This window comes from Ursus maritimus, unplaced genomic scaffold, assembly GCF_017311325.1.
Source record: "Ursus maritimus isolate PB19 unplaced genomic scaffold, ASM1731132v1 scaffold_8, whole genome shotgun sequence".
NCBI classification, from domain to species: Eukaryota; Metazoa; Chordata; class Mammalia; order Carnivora; family Ursidae; genus Ursus; species Ursus maritimus.
Genome location: NW_024426996.1, coordinates 46,569,037 through 46,594,809, shown reverse-complemented (window position 1 = coordinate 46,594,809; position 25,773 = coordinate 46,569,037). Strand labels below are relative to the sequence as shown.

General features: G+C 35.6%; 1 protein-coding gene across 1 annotated transcript; it reads right to left on the bottom strand.

The window, feature by feature from the left end:
* Positions 1 to 658: 658 nt before the first annotated feature.
* YIPF7 (Yip1 domain family member 7) lies at positions 659 to 24,315 on the bottom strand. The gene is made up of 5 exons (XM_008701435.2): positions 24,199 to 24,315; positions 15,733 to 15,891; positions 7,953 to 8,100; positions 3,423 to 3,604; positions 659 to 837 (listed from the first exon to the last, which is right to left on the bottom strand). The coding sequence occupies exons 1-5, from the start codon at positions 24,312 to 24,314 to the stop codon at positions 675 to 677; spliced, it is 768 nt and encodes a 255-aa protein (XP_008699657.2). The 5' UTR covers position 24,315; the 3' UTR covers positions 659 to 674.
* Between the last annotated feature and the right edge of the window lie 1,458 nt (positions 24,316 to 25,773).

Below are 25,773 nucleotides of genomic sequence, written 5' to 3'. Positions count from 1 at the left end.
AAGTGGGATTTCCTCTCATCACATGTGTATGTTTAGAGAGCAAACAGTAAGGTTACTGAGGACATATGAGAGAAAGAAATTATAATAATGAACCACGGCATCTAAACCAAGAAAGAAGTCTTGAAAAGTGGTGAGTTAATACATTGTTCAAATGGGATAAAAGAACAGTTGTTACAGTAAATGAACTGAAAAGCAGGAGGTTCTTTGAGTTCTCAGGTAAATAAAACCCTATATAACCCTCCCCTGTAATTCTCCAAAGGTGCTACGTAGTGTGACCTTAACCATGTAACATAGCTTGAATTGTCACGAACGTTTCTCAAAAGGTTCACCATTGATTTACTTTACAGAGTCATCATATGATTTTATTTACTTACAATTTCTTAAAAACAGATCCATTGAGAAAAGCAGGGTACAGCATCAGTACAACAACTATATCCCCTTTTATTTTAAAGTATTTTAAAATGTTTTAATGCACCAAACCGAAAAGCAAAACATCATTCAAACCAAACAAATTATTAAAGTACCATCCTTAAGTGCTGTTTTGTCTCTTCGCTTATCATTCTCTCAACAGCAATAAAGCAGAAATCATATTACCAAATTTGAATGCTAACACATTTCCAGGATAATGTGAACAGGAAACAAATAGAATCTTGAAACACCATCTCAAATACTCTTCAGAAAACTGTTAGGAGGGCAAAAAGTCCATAAAGTAAGGCACAAGGGTAGGCAATGAGAAGCTGTTGTCCTTCCATGCCCAAGGCTGAACTGAAGATTTTGGAAGCTGAGAGACTACACCAGCCAACAACGACCAGTGCCAACACAGTTCCAAAGATGCCCCTACAGCAAAGACAAAGAGATGATTACCTTATAGCAAGAGAAAAAGAGATTATTGAATCAGAGCTGTCTCTGAAATGCCCTTGGTACAATATTTATAACTACTTTCTCCATTTGCAAAATGAAAGTGAGGAACTGAATGAAGTCAAAGGCCTTGGCCAGCTTGAAAATTTGTGAGTCAAATTCCCGTAAGAGGTAAACATTTTATATTTCAGTAAAACTTGAACTAATAGGAGTACAAAAATTCACCTGCAGATCCCTCAACTGTCAACATCCAAATTCCAACTCCTGAAAATCTTTTATAAAAACTATGCTTAGGGTTTTGTTTTGTTTTTTTATAGTTACAGATTCATTTTCCTACACTGTCTTCCCAAATTGATATACAATATGAGCAGAAAGATAACTGGACTTGCATTCCAGTAGGGGGCCTCATCCCCACTGCTCCCACGTCTGCTTTTCAGGTTTCTGTCTGAGATAGCAAAGCCTGACACAGTTTAAGTAGGGAACACAAATATGTGTGTGGCCTCCCACCTCATTGCTGAAGATTCCTTTTGTAGGTGTATTGTGGATTTTTTAGAATATTCGAATGGATTTGTTCAAATTGATATCTTCAAAAATAACTGTGGAGGCAATTGGCTCTTTAAGAAGAAATGGGCAAATAAGGTAGTTAAGTCTAGCCACCATCAGGATAAAAGAGATGGTGTGGGAGTAAAGACTGAATTTCTTTCCTTATGTGCAAAACAGAATGTGTTATTTAGAAAAACAAGCTACAGGAGCTACAAAAAAGATCACGAGATATCTAGTCCCCAGCTTTAGATCAATGAAGTGACAAAAGGAAAATTACATAGTGAAATGGGCATTAGGTTAAGACCTCCTAATTCCTATTGGCACATTGCTCATTTCACCATCAAACTACACTGTCTCACTCAATCCTAGTATAATCAGAAGTTGAGAATTATGTTTATTATTTGTGAGAATAACAAAAATATTTACTTTTAATAACTGAACCAAAGAAAAACAAATGAAAAACTTACAATATAGCTTATGATGCTTTGGATTATAAATAAACTAAAAATATTTAAAATGCACTCTAACCAATATGATATGCATTGGTTTAATTAACATCTATTAGGAATAATTTATAGGTCGACCTAATATACAGGTTTTTACAAACAAAAACGTAAAATTATGTATGATTTATTTGAAAGATATAGTAACATAATCAGAAAGGAAATTTCAGTGTAATAGTCTTAGGGGTTGGATAATTTGCTCTTCTTTAATATGATTTAAAAGATTTCTAAATCATCCTTTATCATTTCAGAATGACTATCTAATGAAAAAAGGTCCAGACTTCTGATGATTCTCAAAATCTCATTTTAGTTTTTATTTTCTTCCTTTTAATAATCTGGAGTCATTTGAGATGCTCCAAGCCTTAACTTTGCTGGAAACAATGTTTTAAAATTAAAATTTTTAGATGGTAAATCATTATAGCATTCTTCAGCAAAAGCATTTAACAAAATAGAAGTTGTAGAACTAAACTCCGTATTAATATGTCAAATGTCTGTACCAAACAACATAGTAAATGGAAAAGCTTGCTAAAGAACCCACCTGGGATTCTTGCTCTCCCTCTCCCTCTGCCCCTCCCACTCGAGCTAAATAAATAAATAAATAAATGGCCATATTAAAACAAAGAAACATTTCCAACTAAGTCATTCTCAATAATGTTATGGATAAACTATATGAGATATCTAAACAAAATTTTTAAAGTCTCTCCTAAAATGTCTGTCTTTGGCATTGGTAAATTCTTTACATAATATGCTATGCGATGTGGTGTTAATAATCTAAAATGTGAATCATCCAAAAAATGTAAATTGTGCCTCCTTTGGATGTGGAAGAATGAGCGCTGATGGCAAATGTTTATTGGGTTTAAAGCACATAGGGGACAAAGGACTAAGTAACTACTTGCTCTCCCCAAACTGTGGTAGGAATGTGCATATGCCCTGGGAAACTGCTCAACAGAAACATATCTACCGGATCCTCGTTAATAGTTTTGAATTGCAAATCCTAACTGCCCAGGAAGCAAAGAAGAAAAAAATTTCTATTGGCTGAGCATATATGCTATAAAGTTCTTCGGCATTAATATCCTCATCAGGGTTCCTGGGAATTCTTCACTGCAAGGAGCCCAGCTGAGAAAGAACAGTTGCTTGCCGCCTAGAAGGCAGAGTGCCTGGGAACTGAAGCAATTTTTCAGGGTTCACCAGGCACTTCCTCTTCCAAAATCAAACAAGTGAATTTTCTGTAGCTGTTCTACTATGCCGGACAATAGTTCGTATTGAAGACTGCAACAACTTCCAAAGTGCCACTTTCACAGATAACTTGGTTTAATTTATTGTTCGAACCATCCAAATAGGAACAGTACCTGAGCCAAAACTGACCTACTTTCCTGAATCTGTGTGTAGCTTTTAATAGCGAAAGTTTCCCCAATTCCATTCCCAAAAAGATCAGAAAGAGGTTAACTGTTACCCTGGTGTGGCAAGCTTGAGAGAGGACTGTGCATGTGTGGTCCATTAGCGCACGCAGACACTTACTGCAGTGAAAGGAAGATGGCGCAGATGGACAGCATGACCATGGGGAGCAGGCAGTAACCCAGCACACTTGCCACGCAGCCGTAAGACACCCCTGAAGAGCTCATCAAGTTTAGTAAGGCGTGAATCCCTAGGCAACCTATGGCACTCATGCCATACACATAACCAAACTGAACTTTTCCTGCCTGAAACAATGGGAAGAACACAGGTGAACACACAACAAACATCAAGAGGAAATTGGAATGTCAACAGAACAGAGAGCATTTTAGACTCTATCAATCAGCTCAACACTGTTTCATGTCTTTCCGGTACAGTTATCAGGAAACTGGGAGTTCTGGAAAAAACATTGGCTATCTTATGAATTCAGGTCCTGAAAACAAACATTTCTGATTATATTTGGGGTGGCACATGCATGCCACAGAAAAGATGAACAATTTCTAGGTTTTTTTTTTTAATCATAGATCACCTATTTGAAGTACAAGACATAAGTAAGAATATATTTTCTCCCCCTATTTGTTAAATAATTAAATGAATTAATGAATTAATGAAAAAAATTCCAATTTTGTCTTGAAGATTTTAGAAGGCAAATTAGTTATGTTAGCAAATATCTACAGGATTTACTGTTAGGTCCTATTGTAAACATTTCACATGTATTAAATTATTTAATCCATACAACATACTTATGAGATAGGTACCATTATTATACTCATTTTACCCATGAGGAAAGTAAGGTGCAGAGAATATGTAACTTGCCCAAAATAAAATAATGTTACGTGGTGGAACTTGGCTTTGAACCTAGCCAGTCTGGCTCTAAAATAAGATTCTGGACATCTATAGGAGCTCTCACAAGTCTTAAAATAATGGGACTTACTTAACCATATTTAACCTACCATATCCCAAGCTTATTTGACCACAGAATCCTTTGTTTTCCTAATTCCTGTTACCAGTTTAACTGAACATACCTTATGAAAAGCTGGTTTATATAAACCAACTGGTAATGAATCATAAAAGAAGTACTGTTAAAGTGAAATCAATAGTGTTCAGGATACAACACTGATTTTCTTAGGACTCATAAAAATAGCCATCTCCCACAGGCACAAGGGATTGGGAGCTGAAATAGTCCCCATTAAACTCACCTAGAGAAAGTCACAAACTACTATTGATTAAACAGGGGATATTTTAATGTTTGCTACCTGAGGATGCCAAAGCCTCAGTACAGAATGCATTTCATTTTTCTATTTACATTAAACTGATTAGAAATTCTAGATAAATATTGAATAAGTTGACTCTGTTTTTCATGGGAACCATGCAAAACAATGAAGGATCTGATAAATTCAGAGAGTGAGCTTTTTAGCTGTCATGTTTTCTTCTCTATGTCTGTTATCTGTACAGTCTTTATGTCTTACAGAGTAAAGAGATATTTACTTTGCAATTAATTAGTGGAGAATATTATGATCATTTTAATGTTCAAAATTGCCTAGCAATTTTGAGTTCTTCTTCCTCTTCACAGCTGGGGAGATTGGTCACTACCAAGTCCTTTCACAAAATGTCCCTGGGCTACGCTTGCAGAATTCCCTCCTGCATTACCCATAATGAGTTCTTATTGAGTAACTTTTGTATTCTCATGGCTATCTTGTGAAATAATACTAATAATGTTAATGGACATACGTAAGAATGCCCTCATTTATTGCTCTATTGGGTGAGTTTGCTCTACTTGGAAAATAGTGACCATTTCAAATCACTTTCGAGTATTAGAGAAACATTCTACTTAACATTTTAGTTGGATGGAATAATTCTGAGGCAGGAAGAGGTGAATGGCAATGGCAATGGTGAACGATGAAGGGCAACTTCCCCACAACCAAAGGACACAAAGCTAGACCTTCCGGACTCCAAGTAGTTTTATAAATGGGGGGAGGGTATACAGAGGGTGGACAAAACTAATTTGTTAGTAAAACTGTCCCTTTCGGTATCAGTTAGTGACTTCTCTCTTCATCTCCTTTCTTGTTAGTTTATCCATTATAAGTTGTAATTTCATTTGAAAGGGGCCACTGTCATTTTTACTTTGTTTCAAATTCTTAAAAGGGCTTGTAACTGAAATGGAAAGCAAATGTTCCATTTCTTTTTAACCTCAAAACTTTTCAGGTCCTCCTTATACCACCCTTGTTACTATATCTGGATTTGAAATACTCATTATTCCTCTGATTATGCTTTTACATTGGTCATGCATGCTCCTTTTTCAGATCACAGTCTGAGATGTACCAAAAAAATTAAACGAAGCCATACTTTTAAACCACTTATCTTCCTTGTTTTGGGGGTGAAAATAATTTTGAGAGCAAGAACAAAACTAAGTTTATGGTTTTGAAGCTGTGTTTTCTGGTTTGCCTCCTTCAACATGAAGAAAGTCCGCTAAAAGATACTGTGTCGTGCCTTATGTCAACATAAATCATTAAAACCATAAGTATGTGACTATGAGTCTTATGTCTCTGGAGAAAATGAACAATTGAATATTGTTTTGGATTTAGTTTTGCTTTCTCTAGTACAATGCATAAAACAGCCCATAAACTTTTCTTTTACGTTTTAATTCTAGATATCCAGGGCATGGTTAGTTTAGCTTCCAAAGGACTCTGAGTGAAATCTGCCTTCATTAGTATATAGTTGGGTAATTCTTTGTTGTTTTTGGTCCTCATTGCTCTACATGTATCAGCATCAATTCTGAAATAACCACATCTAATGGTAAAATTAAACTGACAATGTCTGCTTAAAATGTTTCAAAAAATATGCACTTTCCCAAATTTTAGAACTGAAAGGAACCTTAAAAAAAAACTTACATAAATGCTTTTCTCTTCAAAATGAAGAAATGAAGAAATAGGAAACAAAAATTTCAAGATCATACCTAGAGGCAAAGTTAGGGGTGCATCCAATTTTCTCACTTCCAGTTGAGTTCTTTGCCTATATTGCTTTGTACTTAAAACAAAAAAGAGGATATTTAAATAATTCCGACTAACATTATACACCCCAAAAATATCTTAATGGGATTAATGCTTTCCTTTAAGGGATGGTAATGGTAATATTTCCTACAAGAAAACAAACAGCTCTTATTTTAGAAATCACTTGAAAAAAAATATGGGTTAATACATTAAATTGATTGTTTCTGACTATTTGATTAATTGACATGGTCTTAACTTAGTGCAGTTAAGATTATCAAACTACTGTGACAAAGACAGAAGGGAGGTTAGAGACTGAATTACAATTGTAGTTGAAATAGTGTTTGATTTACAGAGTATTTGCATTTGCTGTAGTTCAAAGGAAGAAATAAGATGCTATCACCAGATACTATTGTATTGGATAAATATGATGTGATTATTAATCATATCACTGTGCGGAAGCTAGATTGCTATCAGTATTTTGATTGGTATAAAGCGAATTAATAAATGAAAAGTAAAAATTTATTTAGTTGCAAATACATTTTACATCTACTTTTGAAAACTGTAGCTACATTGGAGGAAAAACACATGGAAAGTGGAGAGCCAAGAGACAGAGAAGTGGACTGAATACTTATTTTAAGGGCTTTTCCTAGAATTTTTAATTTCCTGTATTCTTTCTCCTGTCAAGATCATCTCTTTTATGCCTTAATGAAACTGTACTTTTCAGACTGTACGGACCATCTTTTTCATCCTCTTTTTTTAACACATGACCATTATCCCCTTGGTTTAAAATCATAGACCTTTTCTCTTTTTCTTCCTTTTTCTTTACATGAAACACTTTTCTAAAGTATGAGCTAAAATGTCTTCTAAACTTAACTTGGGTGGAAATGTGTTTTTCTTTACTTCTTTGGGGACTCAATCTCATTACTCCAGATTTAAAGAATTAAAGAGGCCCATTCACAAGACAAATGGCAAAGTCAGAAGAAAAAAAATGCCTTTATAAGAAGCAGAAAACTCAAATACTAGAGAAATATGTAGGTTGACTAAATAAATCATTGGTTATCATTGCAAATTAATGTAGTCATAATAACCTAACCAGAAACAAGGAGACTCATCTCAGACTCCTACCTCACAGAGTATTTGACATATTCCATAGATCACCCCAGCAAAGCCCATGATGACCAAAGAGAAGTGCTCTCTCTGGTGTCACAACAGAAATGTCAGAGAAAACAAGAAATAAAATCTGGGCCTGTATTTCCCAAATTCCTGTGCTCCTTCAACTTTTTCAGATAGACAATCTTTTCTAAATAACAAGAAAGACACAAGGGATCGCCTGCTTTGTTGAAAACTTGCTTGGTGATTTGATTTTTGAAATTCTGTTTACATTTGTATTTTATCTGTTATAATACTTGAGGGCTGTTTCTCTTTGTCACTATGGTTCAATTAACTATGTCTCTCTCACCCAAAAAAAAAAAAAAAAAACGTAGTTATAAATCAAACAGTTTACACTTTATAAAGTAACACATTTTCTTCTGTATTAACAAGGACTTCTTAAAAAATGACACTTGAAAGGACGCACATTAAAATCTGGGGCTTACTGCTGACTTACCAGAAGCAAGGCGGCTCCTAGAGTGATACAAAATAGGATGGGCCCCGTGAGGTCCGTTTCGTTCATAATGCTGCCATCTGCTGGCTTCAGTGGGTTTAACACGGTCAGGGTTTTTTGCCGTATGTGATCAAAACTGATTCCAAGTTCTGCAAAAAGGAAAAAAAAGGGGAATAATATAAATATAAAAAATAAACATAAATAATATTTACTTAAATTTAACATATCTGGTTAATTTACTTAGCACTTTAATCTGATTGTTACACCTTAAAAATCTAAAGTTTTATGTAATATATAGTAATTAAAAAACAAAAACAACAAAGATTTGTTGTTCCCAAACAAGGAACTAAAGAAATATTTTAGAGAAATAATTACATCAAAGAAAAATGTTCCTGCCTTATGCACCAAATATAAGCTTAAAATCTAGTTGAAAATTGGGAAATAGACATTCTACAGTAAAAAAGGAAAATAATAAAATAAAATAAAATAATAAAATAGTAACTAACAGACCAAAAGTCCCATCCTATTGCTTATTCAGATATTTCCTTTCCCCCATTTTCCCTTGATAACGCTGTTAGGAGTTAGTTAGACAGGTAGTCAGGTCCAGGGTCCCCAAAAAGAAAATATGGAGTCAAGACAGCTAAAAATAAAACAGCACTAACATCCTGTTTTGCAGTTTAGACAGGACTACACTAGCATTCTGCTTTGTAACCTTTGCAGAAAGACTTCTGCAAAATGTCCTAAAATAAGACAATTAACCACAGAGCATCTGTCGCTATCACAGGCAAGGGGCAGTTAAGATAAAAGCCCCCAGTTGTCTGCAAAAAAGACCATCAGCATGTTGACATTAACCTAATAGGTAGACAGATAGGTGACCAAAGCCCTGAATGGTAAGACTCAGTAACCCTGATTGCTTAAGATAGTTCTGCAAAAGAGCTCATAAAACCACCTAAACTTAGAAACTCGAACGGCAACCCTCTTGGGCCCCCTCCCTCTCCAGAAGTTTTATGCTATCGCTCAATAAACTTTGTTTTGCTGCCCACCACTCTTCATCTGGTCTACCTCTTCATTCTGCAAAGTGGTGTGACCAAGAACTGTGGGCACTGAAGGCAGAATCCTGCAACAACACTTTTGAAATCTTATCATACTTATATCAAACATGGTATAATTGTTCAATTAGCAGTATCATCTAAACTAAAGATATTTAGCCCAGATCCGGGATTTTATTTCCACCCTGCCTGATGAGAAAAGCAGTTCTATGCTAACTGGCTGAAACTCCACAGAGGAGAAAAGAGGTTGGCTCTTTCTTGCACCTGTATTTTAATAAGGTCAGTGCTGGTGTGGTTGAGTCTGTGTCCTTAAAGATTAAATTCTTGAGACAAGTTAAACTTTCCCTTTTATGAATGGGGTGGTAGAAAAAAAATATTCAGAATCAGTGGGGCTCAGTGCCCATGAGTCCAAATTCTTTTAGATTATTTAATTTTTCCCACAGTACCTTGTTTTTAAGTAGTTCTGACTGCCACCTCACAGACCCTTCTGCTATATCCTGCCCCGCTTACATTTTTATTAAAAAAAAAATTTTTTTTTAAATCCAGCCATCTGACATCCACTGAATACAGAAATATTAACACCGTATCAGTTTTTTCTTGCCAGTTCTGTAAAGATAAATGTTAGGGTGTATCTTGAATGGAAAAAAAAAAAGAACATTCAAAAAGGAGAAGTACAGAAGGGGGAATGAAACATGAGAGACTATGGACTATGAGAAACAAACTGAGGGCCTCAGAGGGGAGGGGGTTGGGGGAAAGGGATAGGCCGGTGATGGGTAGTAAGGAGGGCACGTATTGCATGGTGCACTGGGTGTTATACACAACTAATGAATCATCGAGCCTTACATCGGAAACCGGGGATATACTGTATGGTGACTAACATAATATAATAAAAAATCATTAAAAAAAAATAAAGCACATACAGCTGAATTTACTATTAAAAAAAACAAAAACAAAAAGGAGAAGTACATGACTTCACTATTTAGGAACCGATAATCAAGCTGGCTACCTCCTTCTATCATTTTAAATTTGAATAAGAGTAAGGCAGAGACTAGAGATAAACTACCATAAAAAACAATGCATTTCAACTAAAAATAATTGAATGGGTTTTTGTTTGGTTGTTGTTGTTGTTTTACCGAATTCAGTAAACAACAGTTTATTTTTCAGTTATTCAGTGTTCACTGAATTCTGTGAGCTCTACAAGATTTGTATGCATTGGTCTTACAGACATGTAATGAGGCTAGAACTGTTATTTTATTCCTATTTTGTGTATCAGATGCCTGAGGTTTTGAGATATTAAGAATTTGTCCAAAGTCACAGAACTAGTAACAGAAAATCTAGGTTTCAGCCCTGGAGAATCTGATTCAAGAACCCATGTTTCCTCCCCAAGACAAGCAATCCAATTACAAACTGGGCAGAGGACCTCAAGAGACATTTTCCCAAAAAGGACATGCAAATGGCCAACAGGTACCTGAAAAGGTGTTCAACATCACTAACCCTCAGGGAAATGCAAATCCAAACTACGATGAGATATCACCTCACACCCTTTAGAATACTATTATCAAAAAGACGAGAAATAACAAGTATTGGTTAGGATGCGGAGAAAGGGGAACACCTGTGCACTTTTGGTGGGAATGTAAATTCATGCAGCCACTGTGGAAAGCAGTATGGAGGTTCCCCAAAAATTAGAAAAAAAAAATTGGGCTGTGGAGTTCCAACTGCCCCACTGTGGTCTCTCCCCAGGCCAGGCTGGCAACAGGTCCTCTTACAGCTGGAGGACATGGGCTCCCGGAGGTGGTGGCTTTAGCACGGAGCCCCGCGGGTCAATCCCCAGGGCAGCAATGCGTGGCACCCAGAGGCTATAACCTGAGAACTGAACTTGGCCAGTTTAAAAAAGGAAAAAAGAAAAAGAAAAATAGAACTACTATATGTTCCCAGAAATCCCACTTCTAAATATATACCCAAAGGCATTGGAAACAGGATATCGAAGAGATAATATGAGCTCCCATGTTCAATGCAGCATTTTTTACAATAGCCAAGACATGGAAACAAACTAAATGTCTGTCAGTGGATGAACAGATACAGAAGATGCAGTATATACATACAATGGAATATTCACTCATGAGAAGGAAGGAAATCCTGCCATTTGCAACAATATGGATGGACTTTGAGGGCATTATGTTAATTAAAATAAATAAAGACATACTGTGAAGTATCATGTGGAATCTAAAATCAAGGAGAAAAAAAGTCAGGCTCCTAGAAACAGTAGAAAAGTGGTTTACTGAGGGTGGGAGAAACAGGAAGAGGTCGGTATAATGGCACACACACACACACACACACACACACACACCACACAAAATAAAACAACAACAAAGAAACGAAAACCTTGCTTTTAATCATATAGATATGGATGTTAATGTGTATCTAATCTCATAATGATTGTATTTTTTTTTTAATTGAGCCCAATCCCCCACGTGAAGGATTTTTTCCCTACATCATTTGTACGCGGCATTCAACTTCCCTTCCCAGCGTTTAGTAACTGTCTTTGGTCAGATACAGAGTATAGTTCAGCTGTGTTTACAGTAGCACATAGCACCTGACATTGCCTATCTGACATTCTATACACAGAATACCAGATGGACTTTAATGCCTGCCATGACATAGAGGGGTCTTACTCTAACAGGGACCTAGACATTTTCAAAAGGTTAGCCAGACATTGGTCTGCGGTAGTGTAGTGTATGTAGTTCACTCGTTTCATATCCAGGCGGGCAATTGCTATCCCTAGCTTGAAAAGAAAGAATCTGACTGGCTGATAGTGAGTAAATCACGTACATTTCAACTTCCATGCTGCATCCTTTTTATTATCACAGTGTAGTTATGTATTTCTTAATGAACATACACTTTGGAGAAGATGAGCAGTTCACCGAGCTTAAAATGAAGTTAGAATGCCTAATGTGATTTTTAAAAAGCAGAAGATTTTAAAAATTGAGAAATATTGTAGTTTAAATTAATTTCACCTAAGCCTTATGTTGTTTTCAAGCTTTATTTTCAATTAAGACATTTATGCTAGCAATATGTTTTCAGCATTTGCCACAACAAGTGGCCTTTAATTCAAAATACGTTTTTCCCTCAAAAAGCATAATAATTATTCCTGAAGAAACTCAGATGAAAAATGCCTTGTGAGACATTATTACTGATTTCAAACATTTACTTGATGGCATAATTAACTTCTGCACATGTTTCAACATAAAGTCATGAAACGGTGAGTGAACATAAGACCTACTAAATATTGTCATACCAAAAAATATTTTATGTGTTTTCTACCAAAATACATCTCCATAATATTTTGTTTTCAAATTTATTACCAGGTATGCAAATGAGATTATAAGTACTTATTAATTGTTGATATCCTAATATAATATCTTATTATACACGGTAAAAGATGAAACTGCTGTGAAATTTGAATGTACAATTTATTGTTTTGCTGTCATCTAGTGGTAGTAAAGTATATGATATATACGCTATAAAAATGAATTAATATCTTTGTTTTCTATGCAAATTGTGGCACTGGCCTTTTAAATATAAACATCAGGCTGTGCTACAAATATAAGTACTGAATATCACAGTAATTTTTCTGGTTTGACAGACTTGAATTGACTATTATTCTTCAAGATACATTTGTTAACATGTTGATTGTACATAATCAAATAGCAAAAGTTATCATTCTTATATAAAACCACCAAGCAAGTCTTCTAGACAACAAAGTATTTAAGGAATAAACAAGCACATTATCAAATAACATATTTTTATGCAAAGGATGTTAATTATTATAGCTTCATAATATGATACCCTGTTTGGCATATGCTCAATAAAAACTAGCAAATGACATTTATCACCTTATCCTAGAGACCCTGCCTGTGGCTTTTTCATATCTTTGAAACAGATGAGGCTCGAGGCTTTCACAAAGTCACCCAGCCTGAAGAACGTATTGAATTAGCATCTAGAAATTTCATAGATTCAAAATGCAAAATTATATTAGGTGCAATTTCTTGTATCTCTAATACACTAGCAATTTGGTGGGGACAATCACAAAGAGAATATAAAATCTAAGAATTTTCTCTAAACTATATAAAGTCAGAGGGGAAATCTAATATATTTCTTATTTGAATTTAGTAAGATATTAGGGAGGATGCATGTGAGTTTAGATTATCACAATAGAGACATTCAGACAAGCAGAAAAGAAAAGATTATTTTCAATAAATGTTACAGGAAAAATTTGTTACTCATTAAAGAAAAATATGTTAAATCCTACCTCACATACTAACCTAAAATAATTTTTTATGAGTCAAAAATTTAAGTGCAAAACAAAAAGATAATTTAAAAATTTAAGAATATACAAGAGGATATAAACAGTACCAAGAGCTGGAGAAATATATTCTAAACAAATGAGCAAACAGAAAGAAAATTTACCAAGAAAAAAATTGTAGAGTTGAAAACATAAATATTAAAATTTCTATATGCTTTAATGTCCTATTAACAAATTAGATAGCAAACACCATCTAGGAAAAAAAAAATGTTTGCTATTCCAGGCAATCATTAAATATCTTTACCATAGGGGCGCCTGGGTGATGCAGTCGTTAAGCATCTGACTTCAGCTCAGGGCGTGATCCCAGCATTCTGGGATCAAGCCCCACATCAGGTTTCTCCACTAGGAGCCTGCTTCTTCCTCTCCCACTCCCCCTGCTTGTGTTCCCCCTCTCTCTGGCTGTCTCTCTTTGTCAAATAAATAAATAAAATCTTTAAAAAAAATAAAAATAAATAAATAAATATCTTTACCATATAAACATCTCTAAAAATAAACAAGGAAAGGAAAAATCTTAAGATTCCAATAAGAAATCTGACAAAGAATATAAAAAACAAGAAGAATAGTCAATAGACATGAAAAAATGTGTAACTTTTCTAGTAAAAGAGCTACAAAGTATTGCTTTTTACCCATCCAATTAACGAAGACATCTCATATTCTACTTTGATGGTGTAGGGGAGTCATCCTTTTCTAGATCAGTTTGACAATATAAATACCTTTTGACCCGGTAACCCCAGTGTTATGGATCTGTCCTAAGGACAGACTTTGCAGAGACGAAAGTTATTTGCCATGATGTTCATCAAAGCATTACTTATTACAAGGAGCAGCCTTTAAGGTGAGTTTAAATTACGGTACTTTCATAGGATAAAATATTGTGAAGCCATTCTATATCATATATCAAATAATATTTAATGTCTTTAAAGAATGCACGCATAGAAATACTTTTGATATAAGGTAACTTTAAAAACTATAAAACTTTGTAGCCATTGTATGATTCAACTTTCATTCTTAAGTATTTATAAATACATATTTTAAAAATGTAGTATTTCATTTTTAAATGTCTATACTTAAAATATATACATACTTACATAAAGTATTTACATGTACTTATTTCATACATACACAGTCATAAAAGCTGGAAGAAAATACATCAAGTCATTAATGGAAGTCATGTCATAGAGACAAAATTTTAGGTGTTTCTGTATTTGCCAAATTTCTGTATTGAATACAGGTAACTTTTATAACAACTGATAGTTCTTTGTTAAAGTAGAGATGGTGGAATCAAGGGTGTTTGATGAGGATAGCTTATAATTTTCAGGTGTTGATTATTATTTCAGAGGCAAACTGGAATGAATTGGTTAAACATAACTGATCCCAAAATCTAACTGGTTTCTAAAGAGCCAACAAACCTATGATATAATTTTCTGTGCTTTTCTGAGTGGTTTAAATCTTTCACCTTTTTTTAATCTCGAAGACAAAGAAAAGAATGTTTTAATGCCAAGCGATTCGTTCTGTTCATATGAGGCAAACACTGATCTTTTGATGTAAAATATTGGGAATTTTAAACTATCCCTTTTCACTTGACCACATACAAAGGAGTGAGGGCATAATAGTTAACCTATTCATATTTCTCCTTGGCTCTTAAATTTAAATCTAGTTGAGTTTTTGTTTTCTAGCACCTATGCTTCTAGCATCAGTGTTGATTTTCTGTAAGAGCAAAAGCAGCAGATGTAGGGTGGCTGAATTAAAAAAGGAAAAAAAAAAAGTCAATGGATGGAACATGCCTGAAATCCCTGAAGGACCTTCAACTGCAAGGGTCCCCGGTTTCCTTGCCACCAGCAGTGCTATTTACTGGAATCATGTATTCCTCCCCACTGAGCCAGCCCCAGCTGAGATAAGGGGGCTCCTCTGAGCCAGAGAAGAAAAAAAACTGGCTTGTCTCCATGACAATAAAGAAATATTGAGAAACTACCCTCTTGGCTCCCAGGCACCATAGCAGAAGGTACAATTTGCTATTATGAAGTCGCTTCATTAACTGGGGTGGGAAGGGTCTCTACTTTGATACAACCACTCTGCTAAAAGATGTGTTCACTCTTGTCTAGACCCCGTCAGGGAGTCCACACTTTAACAAACTGAAGAAACATTTCATAACTGCCGTTAATAGCACAGCAACGGCAACACATCTACATCCATGTTTCCCCACACAAGCATGAGACAACTTCCAAGGGTTTATACACCTTGGTTTGGCAGACCTGTTTATACATGGAACGATCACACTAAACACTGTACACGGCATGCTGCAGCGCACATTAAGTTCTGATTATTGCTATTATTCTAGCTGTACACACATGAATAGCACTTCCTTCACTTATCTTCTAGCAAAGGAGGCTCTTCATCAAAACTGTCAATGTAAGAAGATTGTGAATAATAATCCGGGTTGGATGCTGGCTGAAAACACTGTCCCTCGTAACCTGATGACACGAGCATCTCTGCTGGGACAAAGGCAGGCTGAGGCTGCCCGCTGGCTTGTTGTCTAGAGAAAGGAAAATACTGATTTTTAGACATCGCAGAATGGGATATCATGACAAAATCACGGAAGGAAACTACAATTCTCCTTCGATGAATTCTCCTAGTCTTTATGAGTATTTACCCATGAAAGAAATAACTTGCTTAAAATTCACCTTTAATTTAAAAAAATGAAGTAACTGGTCATGAGAAGGTTCTAGAAGAACAGTCCTTACCAACTAACACTTATTGATTATGTACAATGTGCTGGATACTTTCCCTCACATTTTCTCATATAATGACTATTCTGTAAGGTAAAAACTGTAGTTTCAATCTCATTCTACAGATAAACAGAGTTTCATGGAGACTGAAGGACTTGTCACAAAAGAACACTTCAGGTGTTGGGACTCCTAAGTGAAGCTGCTGGAGCGCTGTTAAGACTATACAATGTTGGGGTGCCTGGGTGGCACAGCGGTTAAGTGTCTGCCTTTGGCTCAGGGCGTGATCCTGGTGTTATGGGATCGAGCCCCACATCAGGCTCCTCCGCTATGAGCCTGCTTCTTCCTCTTCCACTCCCCCTGCTTGTGTTCCCTCTCTCACTGGCTGTCTCTATCTCTGTCGAATAAATAAATAAAAAATCTTTAAAAAAAAAAAACTATACAATGTTGCTTTTTTACTGATTTTCAGGGCAATCACCAAACATGACATTCCATATAAATCTGTGGAAGCAAATAAGTAAAAATCATAATTTTTTTAAAAAGATTTTATTTGACAGAGAGAGAGAGCACAAGCAGGGGGAGTGACAGGCAGGGGGGAGGGAGAAGCAGGCTCCCCACTGAGCAGAGAGCCCTATGTGGGGCTGGATCCCAGGACCCTGGGACTATGAGCTGAGCTGAAGGCAGATGCCTAACTGAGCCACCCAGGCACCCCAAAAATCACAATTTCAATAATAGACTCAATTCATAGAAAAAAACAAATACATATACTGACCTTCTACCTTTGGCCATTCCCAATTACTGCCAATTGAGTTATCTTTGAGTACCTAAAAGGATTCTACTGCTGGCCTAATCTACTTCTTTTGAAATATGCAATTTAGTTTGTTGAGACATGATATTTTGATACTTTCTTGACCATGTTTTTGTTTTTTATTTCACCACGTGTGTGAGAAAGTTGGAAAACAACACTCATTACATAATTTCTTAGAGCTAGAGAAAAGAAGGAGGGAAAAAAAGAAGTATATGAGGTTACTTGATCATTTTAAATTGTTTTTACCTGAAGGAAGGGGGAGCTACATAAGGAGTTGTCCTTATTAACATGTTTAAGTTTCTTTCATCAGAGCCCCTTAGGCTAAGCTAAAAATACAGCTCAGGATTCTGAACTTTGCAGCAGCTCCCTGTGATCTCTTTGTGTTAAAATATTTACAAAATGGTTTTTCATATTTTCCTTCCAACATTAATCTTAATATGAAGTCTAAGAATAACATTTTCAACTTCCCTTATACGATTAAGCCTGACAGAGAAAATAACCTCCTCTGTAAAATAAAGCTACCAAAATAGAGATCTATGCATGTAATCACTCGCTAACTCAACCGTAAGCTCGTTAAGAGCAAGGACCTGGTGTAATGCTTCTTGAATCCCCCACGGCATATGCTGATTACTGTTATTGTTCCCTTAGCCATGAGGCATATTCCTAACACTTCTTTTCCCCTTTTTCTCAGCAAAATAGAACCACTATCAAAAGTACTGATAGAAATGAATTATAAATAAGAACCTGAGTGGCCTATTGGTTGATGAAAACCACCCTTGATCTGTATATATTTTTTTAATGTAAGCATTCCTAGAAGAATAAAAGGGGGGAGTAAAGTTGACTCAATGGGCCAGCATCTAACCAAGACTATTTCACTGACTGTCCTGGCCTCACCATAACTCAGGCCCAGGTGTGACTAACCAGGCTTGAGAAAAGGTAACTTTCACAATTACTCCCTGCAAAACAATTTCCACGTAGGAGGGAATTTAGCATAGGTGATTGACCCAGTCCCTGCAAAGAGAAAACCACATTAAAATTTAAAAAAATGTGCCCATTACCAGCTAGACCCCATCCCTTTCTCTTTCTTTCCTCTCTCTCTGCTCCTTCATCCAGCAAAACTTCTTCATCAGGAACTTGGTCTCTGTCAACCTTATTACAATGGAAGCAGAATATTAAAATTCTCCCACCACTTATTTAAGAAAGTACAATTTCAAAATCTGTTCAACAAAGGAAACCTCAAAAGTTTTTACCTATAAAAATTTCCACGGTCATCTGCTATCAGTGTCTGAATTAAAATTCTCTCTTTTTATCTTATAACTTTATACATGTGGACTCTAACATTTTACACTACATCTCAATAAACAAAATCTAAGCAATACCAATATAGTCACATGATTAGTCCACAGTTCTACCCAACAAACTCTGTAAATAACCCAATTCTCAGGTTTTAGGTCTTTTTCCGAAAATTGCAATGAACAACCATAATTTTATTTAACCATGTATTTCTTTTTTTTATTTCTTTTATTTATTATAACTCCAGTATCGTTAACATACAGGGTTATATTAATTTCAGGTGTACCATCTAGTGACTCAACAATTCTATGCATTACTCAGTGCTCATCAAAGTGTCCTCTTAACCATATATTGTGGACACTTTACTAATTGCTTTGTTAACCCTATAGCCCTGAATTATTAACCTATTAAAGACAATTGAATGAGCTAGATTAGTGTACCCAATACTTAAGATGGTAAGGTTATATCATATCTATATTTCATTTAGTAATAGGAGTTTTGCAGAGTACATAAACAAAATATTCCTCTTCTCCTTGATTACACAGCATCTTAATTAGCTCTATGAGAAGATGCATATTGAAATTTTTATGATATCTAACTCAGCACATTATTCCAGATGAAACAAATGTCAACTGAATTAGACCAGAAGAAACCCTGGACTCTGGCTAGTAGAGTTTAAACATGAACTTTGTTAGTAGGCATCTTCTCTTCCTGTAAAAATTACTTAAAACAACTGTGAGATGACTGCAAAAGATTCCTTTAGGACAACTGGCAACATTCTTGGTCATACTACTCTTCTTTTGCTCCCTGACTCTGTGGGGGTTACACTTCTGCTTGTAAAAACAGTCCAGTGATAAAATTTATCCTAAACCAAGTACAGTGGTTAGCAAACATGCCTCTGGAGTTAGACTGCCTGTGTTCAAATCCCAGTTTTATAATCGTAGGCAAATTACCTCACATCTGTGCCTTGATTTTCTCATCTGAAAATGAGGATAATAATAGAACTCACAAAACTAGTGATTATAAAGGTGAGGAAGTTTGCAGAAAGGGCAAAATAGGTGACAGGGATTAAAAAGGACAAATTTCTAGTTATAAATAAGTCATGAGAACAAGTACAGCATAGGGAATACAGTCAATAACACTGTAAGAAAGCATGGTGACACCGTGATGAATACAGTCAATAACACTGTAAGAAAGCATGGTGACACCGTGATGAACACGGATTGATGTTTAGAGTTGCCTAATCACTACGTTGTACTCCTGAAACTAATATAACATTGTATGTCAACTATACCTCAAAAAAATATGAACCAATAAGAACCAAATAAAGAAAAGTATTAGTCAATATCACAGTTGAACAGGGCTGAAGTTTTTTCTACCAATATCCCCAAGCCATAAAAAAAGTCTGCTATATAATAATAATAATAGTAATAATAATAATAATAATAATAATAATGGACCTCATAAGGTTATTGTAAATTAAATTAGCTGAAATAAATAAAGCACTTAGAATAGCGTTGGGCATGCAAAAAATTATCAGTAAGCATGAGTTATGTACTGGTTTGCCCTTTTCTTCTTGAGACTTACACTAAAGTGTTCTAGACACCTTCCACAACCCTGGAAAAGCATCTTCTATATTTGTAAATATTGTCTCTTCCTCAAAGAAAACAACATAAATGGGAGGCCAGGAGTTTGTATGCCTTCTGTGCTGATCATCTTTTACTTTTTATCATTTTGGTTTCCTTGGAACACCCAAACTGACTGACAACATCCCACCACCGTTCTGTTTTCCTATTAGGAGAATCTCCACTACACCCATGCCAGGACTTCTGTCTCTAAGTGATAAAGCAATGGCCACACACCGGGTCTATATAAAAACCCTCTGTACATTCACCAATTCTTCAGTATTTCCCTTTTCACCACCCATACCTGGATTTATAAAGTTCCAACAAGTCTCCAGATGGATGATGTTGTGTTACGATAAGGCATAGTCTCGGCTGGGGAAAAGTTTTTACCTGGCTCTGAGGCAACAGGACTTAACATTCATTGTTAAGACTCAGTAATAATTTTTATGATTACAGAAATATGCATTCTGTGTCCTATCACATAGTCACTAGCTACATATTTTATGAAGTTTTGTTCTTCCAAAACTGTCGGTTTGGATTTCCTTCATGATGGTCACCTGATGCTGCTTTCCTTTGTCAATCTGATCCAGGAAGCCAGTAGGTGATGACCTGACTCCCAGTGTCACATGGAGGGCTAGAGTGTAAATCAGGTGGTACCAACAGATAAGCACAAGTCATTGAAAGTCTACCTGCACATTTTAACTAATATTAAAGTATGGGTATATTTCATATAGCCAGATGAAATAGCATGCCTCCAGGAACCTGAGACTAGGAAGGGTTTCAGAATTTGCAACACCATCACCTGAAACAGCCTGAGCCAACAATAAGACCGATCGACAATCAAAATACCCTGTTGATTTAAAAAATGTAGTCTGTACTCCCAGAAACATTTTATCTATGTCAGTCTCCAGGTGAGCCAGTAAAATCAGGCATTTTAAATATTCCCAGTAAGAACAGAATGTACAGGATCAGTTGAATGGTGGTGTGTTTTACGGAATGGTGGCAGGGAGCTGACTTATACAACATTCCCAGATTCTGGCCGAGCCAGCGGGTGCACAGTGACTACGTGCCATTGGCAGTGCTGTTAACTGTGTTTGAGACACTGGAGGAAGAGCAGCTCAGGGAATTCAGAAAAGCTGGGGATTCAGTATCAGTCTGTTAAAGTCCTACAAAAACATTCAAAGGGGGTTTTCCAGTTGCTGTCACCTTTTCTGTAGAAAATATCTATTCCCTTAAATAATTTGAATAGATTTCCCATTTTAAAAAATAGAAAAACATAGTGAGAAAATAGAACCTAGACGATTGGCTATAAGTGATTGGAAATAGTGCCTGTCTGAATAGTTACTTAAAATGAGGAAACTCCTCCCTGTTTATTCTAAAATAAGAAAACTCATTTTTAAATATAAATATTTTTATGGTCTTAGTAAGCACAGTCAACCAGCTTTCAGATCCATATGCCCCTGAGCAAGCTTTTTAAACAAGCTCCAATAGGGTCACCTGGGTGGCTCAGTCGGTTGAGCTGGACACTTGATTTCAGCTCAGGTCATGATCTCAGGGTCATGGGATTGAGCCCAGGGTCAGGCTCCATGCTCAGCATGGAGACTGCTTGAGGATTTTCTCCCTCTCTCTCTGCATCTCCCCCTTCCCCCTGCTCCTGCAGGCGTATGTGAGCATGTGTGCATATGCGTGCTCGCTCACTCTCAAATAAATAAGTAAATAAACAAATAAAATCTCTAAAACAAGCTCCTGTATATGAGGGTGGGGTGGGCAGAGACAGAGAGAAGGAGACTAACGATTATAATTATCCCCTGGATTCCTGTGTCTTTTGCCAGGATGGTTAGCATCTTTTTCTGATTTGGGGTGTATTTTAATTGAACTATTCACTGTATGAATAAAAGATCGAATCTCTGGAGTTTGATGTACACTAGTGAGTCACTGACTCGACTCCATATTTTATGTACCTCATAAAACTACCACAGCTAATATGCCCTTTCTAATTCCTGAGACTTGCAGTGTGGATTGGAATGCTTTGTGGAATTTAAATGCTACTGTATCCAAATCACAACTTGGATTTGAATGCTAAGCAAGTGAAGCAGGCTAGGCCATCAGCTCAATACCATATAATCTTGAGTTTTCCCCATTTGGTTATGTTAATTTCCATCTCTTTGTCATCTTGATTTCTGGGCAATGTTGATATGTGTAATCAAACGGAGAAAGAAAATTGGTGGTGGTTTGGCGGTGAGGGGCAGGGGGAGAAAGCTGTGGTCCATGAGTCCCTGCACAAAAAGAAAGCTTTGTTTCTCTCTTATTAGACTTTTTTAGTTTAGTTTAGTCTGAAAATGTAGATCATAGATGCTACCCAGGTTTTTACTCTATTGGATAGTTCTCATTGGGGATTATGTATTTTGAGTTACCATCCTGTAAGACTTGAATGTTCAAGCTACTGCCTCTGCCTGATTAACTTTCCTGGCACCGAACACTTTTTCTTGACCTTCCAAAGTATAAATCATAAATGAAATAAAATCAAGTTTTTTTCCTGTAGTTCGATTCTGCAAGTCTCTACAGCGTTATCCTTTTATCCTATTTTTTCTATAAATATTTTTTTTAAATATCTTAATTTGCCTAATGATAATAGCCCTAGAGAGCAAGGGAGGAAAGGAGCAGTATAGATCGTTTTTCATTTTAGGAAATGTTTATGGTACTTGACTGAAGCTGGACACCATAGACTAGGTTCATGAATGAGATAAAACTCCAGATATTTAACTTTTATAGTTTTTAAAAACATTCTATACCAATACCTTCCCCTATCACCTTAGAGTAGTGGCCCAGCAGGAGTAGCTAGAAAACAGCACCTGTCTGCCTGTGTCTTCAGGAGTGATGAGCCAGTGGAAAGAATTTCCAAATTGTCCTGTGCATAGTTGAAAGAGAAGAGTTCCAATTGCCTTTTGTATTTATTCTGTCTTTTCTTCCTTTATCTGGAGATTTCGGGGTACTTATCTGTGTTAAGAAAATTGAACTTCAAGAATTAATAAATTTGAAATATTTGTTATGTGGTTATTTGGCTTAAACTTGTTGGAATAAAACAGTGACCACATATCCCATCATTACCTAAGATGAATCAGTTATATTCCTATTGTACCAACATTATTTTTATTATTAGCATACATTTTGCTTTTACAAATGTCTTGATTTTACAGTAAATTATATGTGCATGCTAGTATTGGGTCTAATCACACAACCTTGAACTAAAATCCAAACCCCGTTTCTTATTAGCTCTGTGTTGAAAAATTCCTTGATTTCTCTGGGTCCCTGCTTTCTCATAAGTGGAAAAAATACTAGCCCTCATCTCAGGATTGTCTGAGGATCCGATGAGTTAACTTACGTAAAGTTCATAACAGTACCTAACATGTAAGTGTTCAGTGAACAGTTGTCTTGAAAGTTGAAAGGTCTGACCCTTCTCACCCACAAAAAAAAAAAAAAAAAATCAAAGCAGCAACCGTATAAACAAATACAATAAGTTTAAGTGACTTTAGACTCCAAAGTGTCCATTGCTTTGACAAGTTATAGTTCTAGGAAAAAATACTATTTATAAAATGGTTTTACTTTAAAACATACTTTCTAACACATTAGCACCACTGCTTTTCATGACAATTCTATGAAGTAGGTATCATTAATGTCCTTATTTCTCAGTGTAAGACAGTCAGGGAAGTTAAGTCTTTCCCAATATCACATAGGCTGGAGCCAAAATTTGAACCAATTCTTCTTACCCTAAATGCCCTATTTGCACTAGTAGAGGGTAAATTACTAAATTCTTAGTCATTTTTATTTTCAACTCAAGTTGAATTGTCAACTCAAAATAACTAACATATTCTGAAATATGTTTATTTCAATTTCATTTAACAGTTTTCACACTGTATTATAATTGCATATTTAATTGCCACTGTCAGACATAAATTCTTAAGTTTTATGAGGGAAAAGATTATAGACTTCTTTTTTAATCTTTGGGTTTGTAGCACCCTTCTTAATTCCTAAGACACAAGCAGACACTTGATAAATGCTTACTAATCAAATAAAATCTATTTCTTGAGCAGTGTCCCAAAAAATATCATGTAAAATGAAAATGTTTTCTGTTCGGTCCAGGGCCTGTATTCAGGCTCCCTGTTATATGGTATTTTGAAAATAGGAGACAAGCCACCCTCCTATAAATGGGCCTGAGCTGAACTGAATTAATTTCTCTGACCTTTCCTGGCATTTCTTCTTGGGTATTTTACCAAGATATGCTGGGGAGAGCTTTTGCATTCCCCAAGGAAGCCCTCCCAATGTGGAAACCCTTGCTAAAATATTATGCCTTCTTAAAATAAAAGTGTATTTTTTCAATATAAAGTACTTACTTTCTAGATCCATAAACATGTCCATAGGCATTAGAATCTTCAGAACTCTGCTCCTGATTATCAATAGTATAATTAGATTGGTAAAAATCAGAGTCAAATTGTCCCAAGTTTGACATCCTGAAAAATAAGAATGTTTTTTAATGAGAACTTTACAAGTCAATAAAACTTCTTTTGAGATATTTACAAGGATTAATTGATGATGTGATCATGGATGGATTTCTATTAGAGAACAAGGTATTCTTTGGATGGGTTAAATTAAGTATTAAGAAAGGGTATGGAAATGTATTTAGAAAGTCATTTATAAAATGTGGATCTTCAATGAACTTTTCTGAAGTTTTCAGTCATGAGGTCTGTGCTGTTGACTAAATTGACTTTAACTGATGTGTAAGAACTAACATTTCTCACCAAATTCCTTATTCCCAGAATTTTAAGAGAAAAAGTTTTAAAATTGGTATACATCTAGAAGGTTTTCCCTTAAACAATGTTAGTTCCTCACTTTAAATGCATGCACACATGTTGCAAAGCCAGAAAGCAAATGGCTGATGATAATTCTATTTGAGTTTAATTTTTCCTAGAGCTTTAAAATGTGCTAACAGCCTCCCCTGCTCCCCGCAAAAAAACAAAAACAAAAACAAAACAAAAAAACCCAAATCTTACAAAACAATTTCCTAGCTTTACTTTCCAATTCTTAAAATGTATTTGGAACATTTTCCTTTTTCTCATGCCTTTCCTGCTGCTCCTATCAGATCTTCTGTCTGAGTCAGAGGGAGAAAGGCTCAGTTCTGCTAAGGGGGGAGCCTTATCTTTCTATACACACTCTCTACATAGTTTGTACTCACTTAGGGAGCAAAGAAGCGTGTGTGGTCTTGATTTAGACCTAATGTCCAAAAATACCAGAGGGAGGAAGAGGGACTTGAGAGGAGAAAAAGGTGGGGAAGAAAGTAATAGTAAAGTGATAGTCGTTCTTTGGATGAAAAATACAGAATGGAGAATCTTTTCAAGTGGACAGATACGGTTATTCAACTAACATTTTAATCTTTATTTTTTTTGAAAAGCATTCTATTTCAAAGGAATGAGCTTAAAAGTCACAAGGAGTAATCCACATAATATAATAATTTATGGAATACTAATAGTAAATTTCAAATGAAATTGCATAAACAGCCTTAGCTCTAAGAGCTTCATTAATCAGAAGTATTCAAGTAATTGTCAAATACACCAAATTTCTTCAGTTTGGTAGAAATACAGAAAGCTTTTCTAAAATTAGATGCAGCAATTCATATATCTGACTTAATAAATCAAGGCTTTTTATGAAAGTAGCTATTAATTATGATGAGTTACGTAAACTAAAATCAAGACGAGGAGTATGTTAAGTCTTTTAACAATTTATAATTTAAAGAATTTAAAATTTAATAGCATAACTTTCTCAGTCCATGAAAACATGTTATTATAAAGCATAGAGAGTAATGCCACGGGAGAATACAGTAAGGTTTCATGACATGCAATACTTTATGTAACATGACTGCTGGTAAGAAAGTCCTTACATAACTCCGTTTCATGTTTTGTTTAAATGCCAAG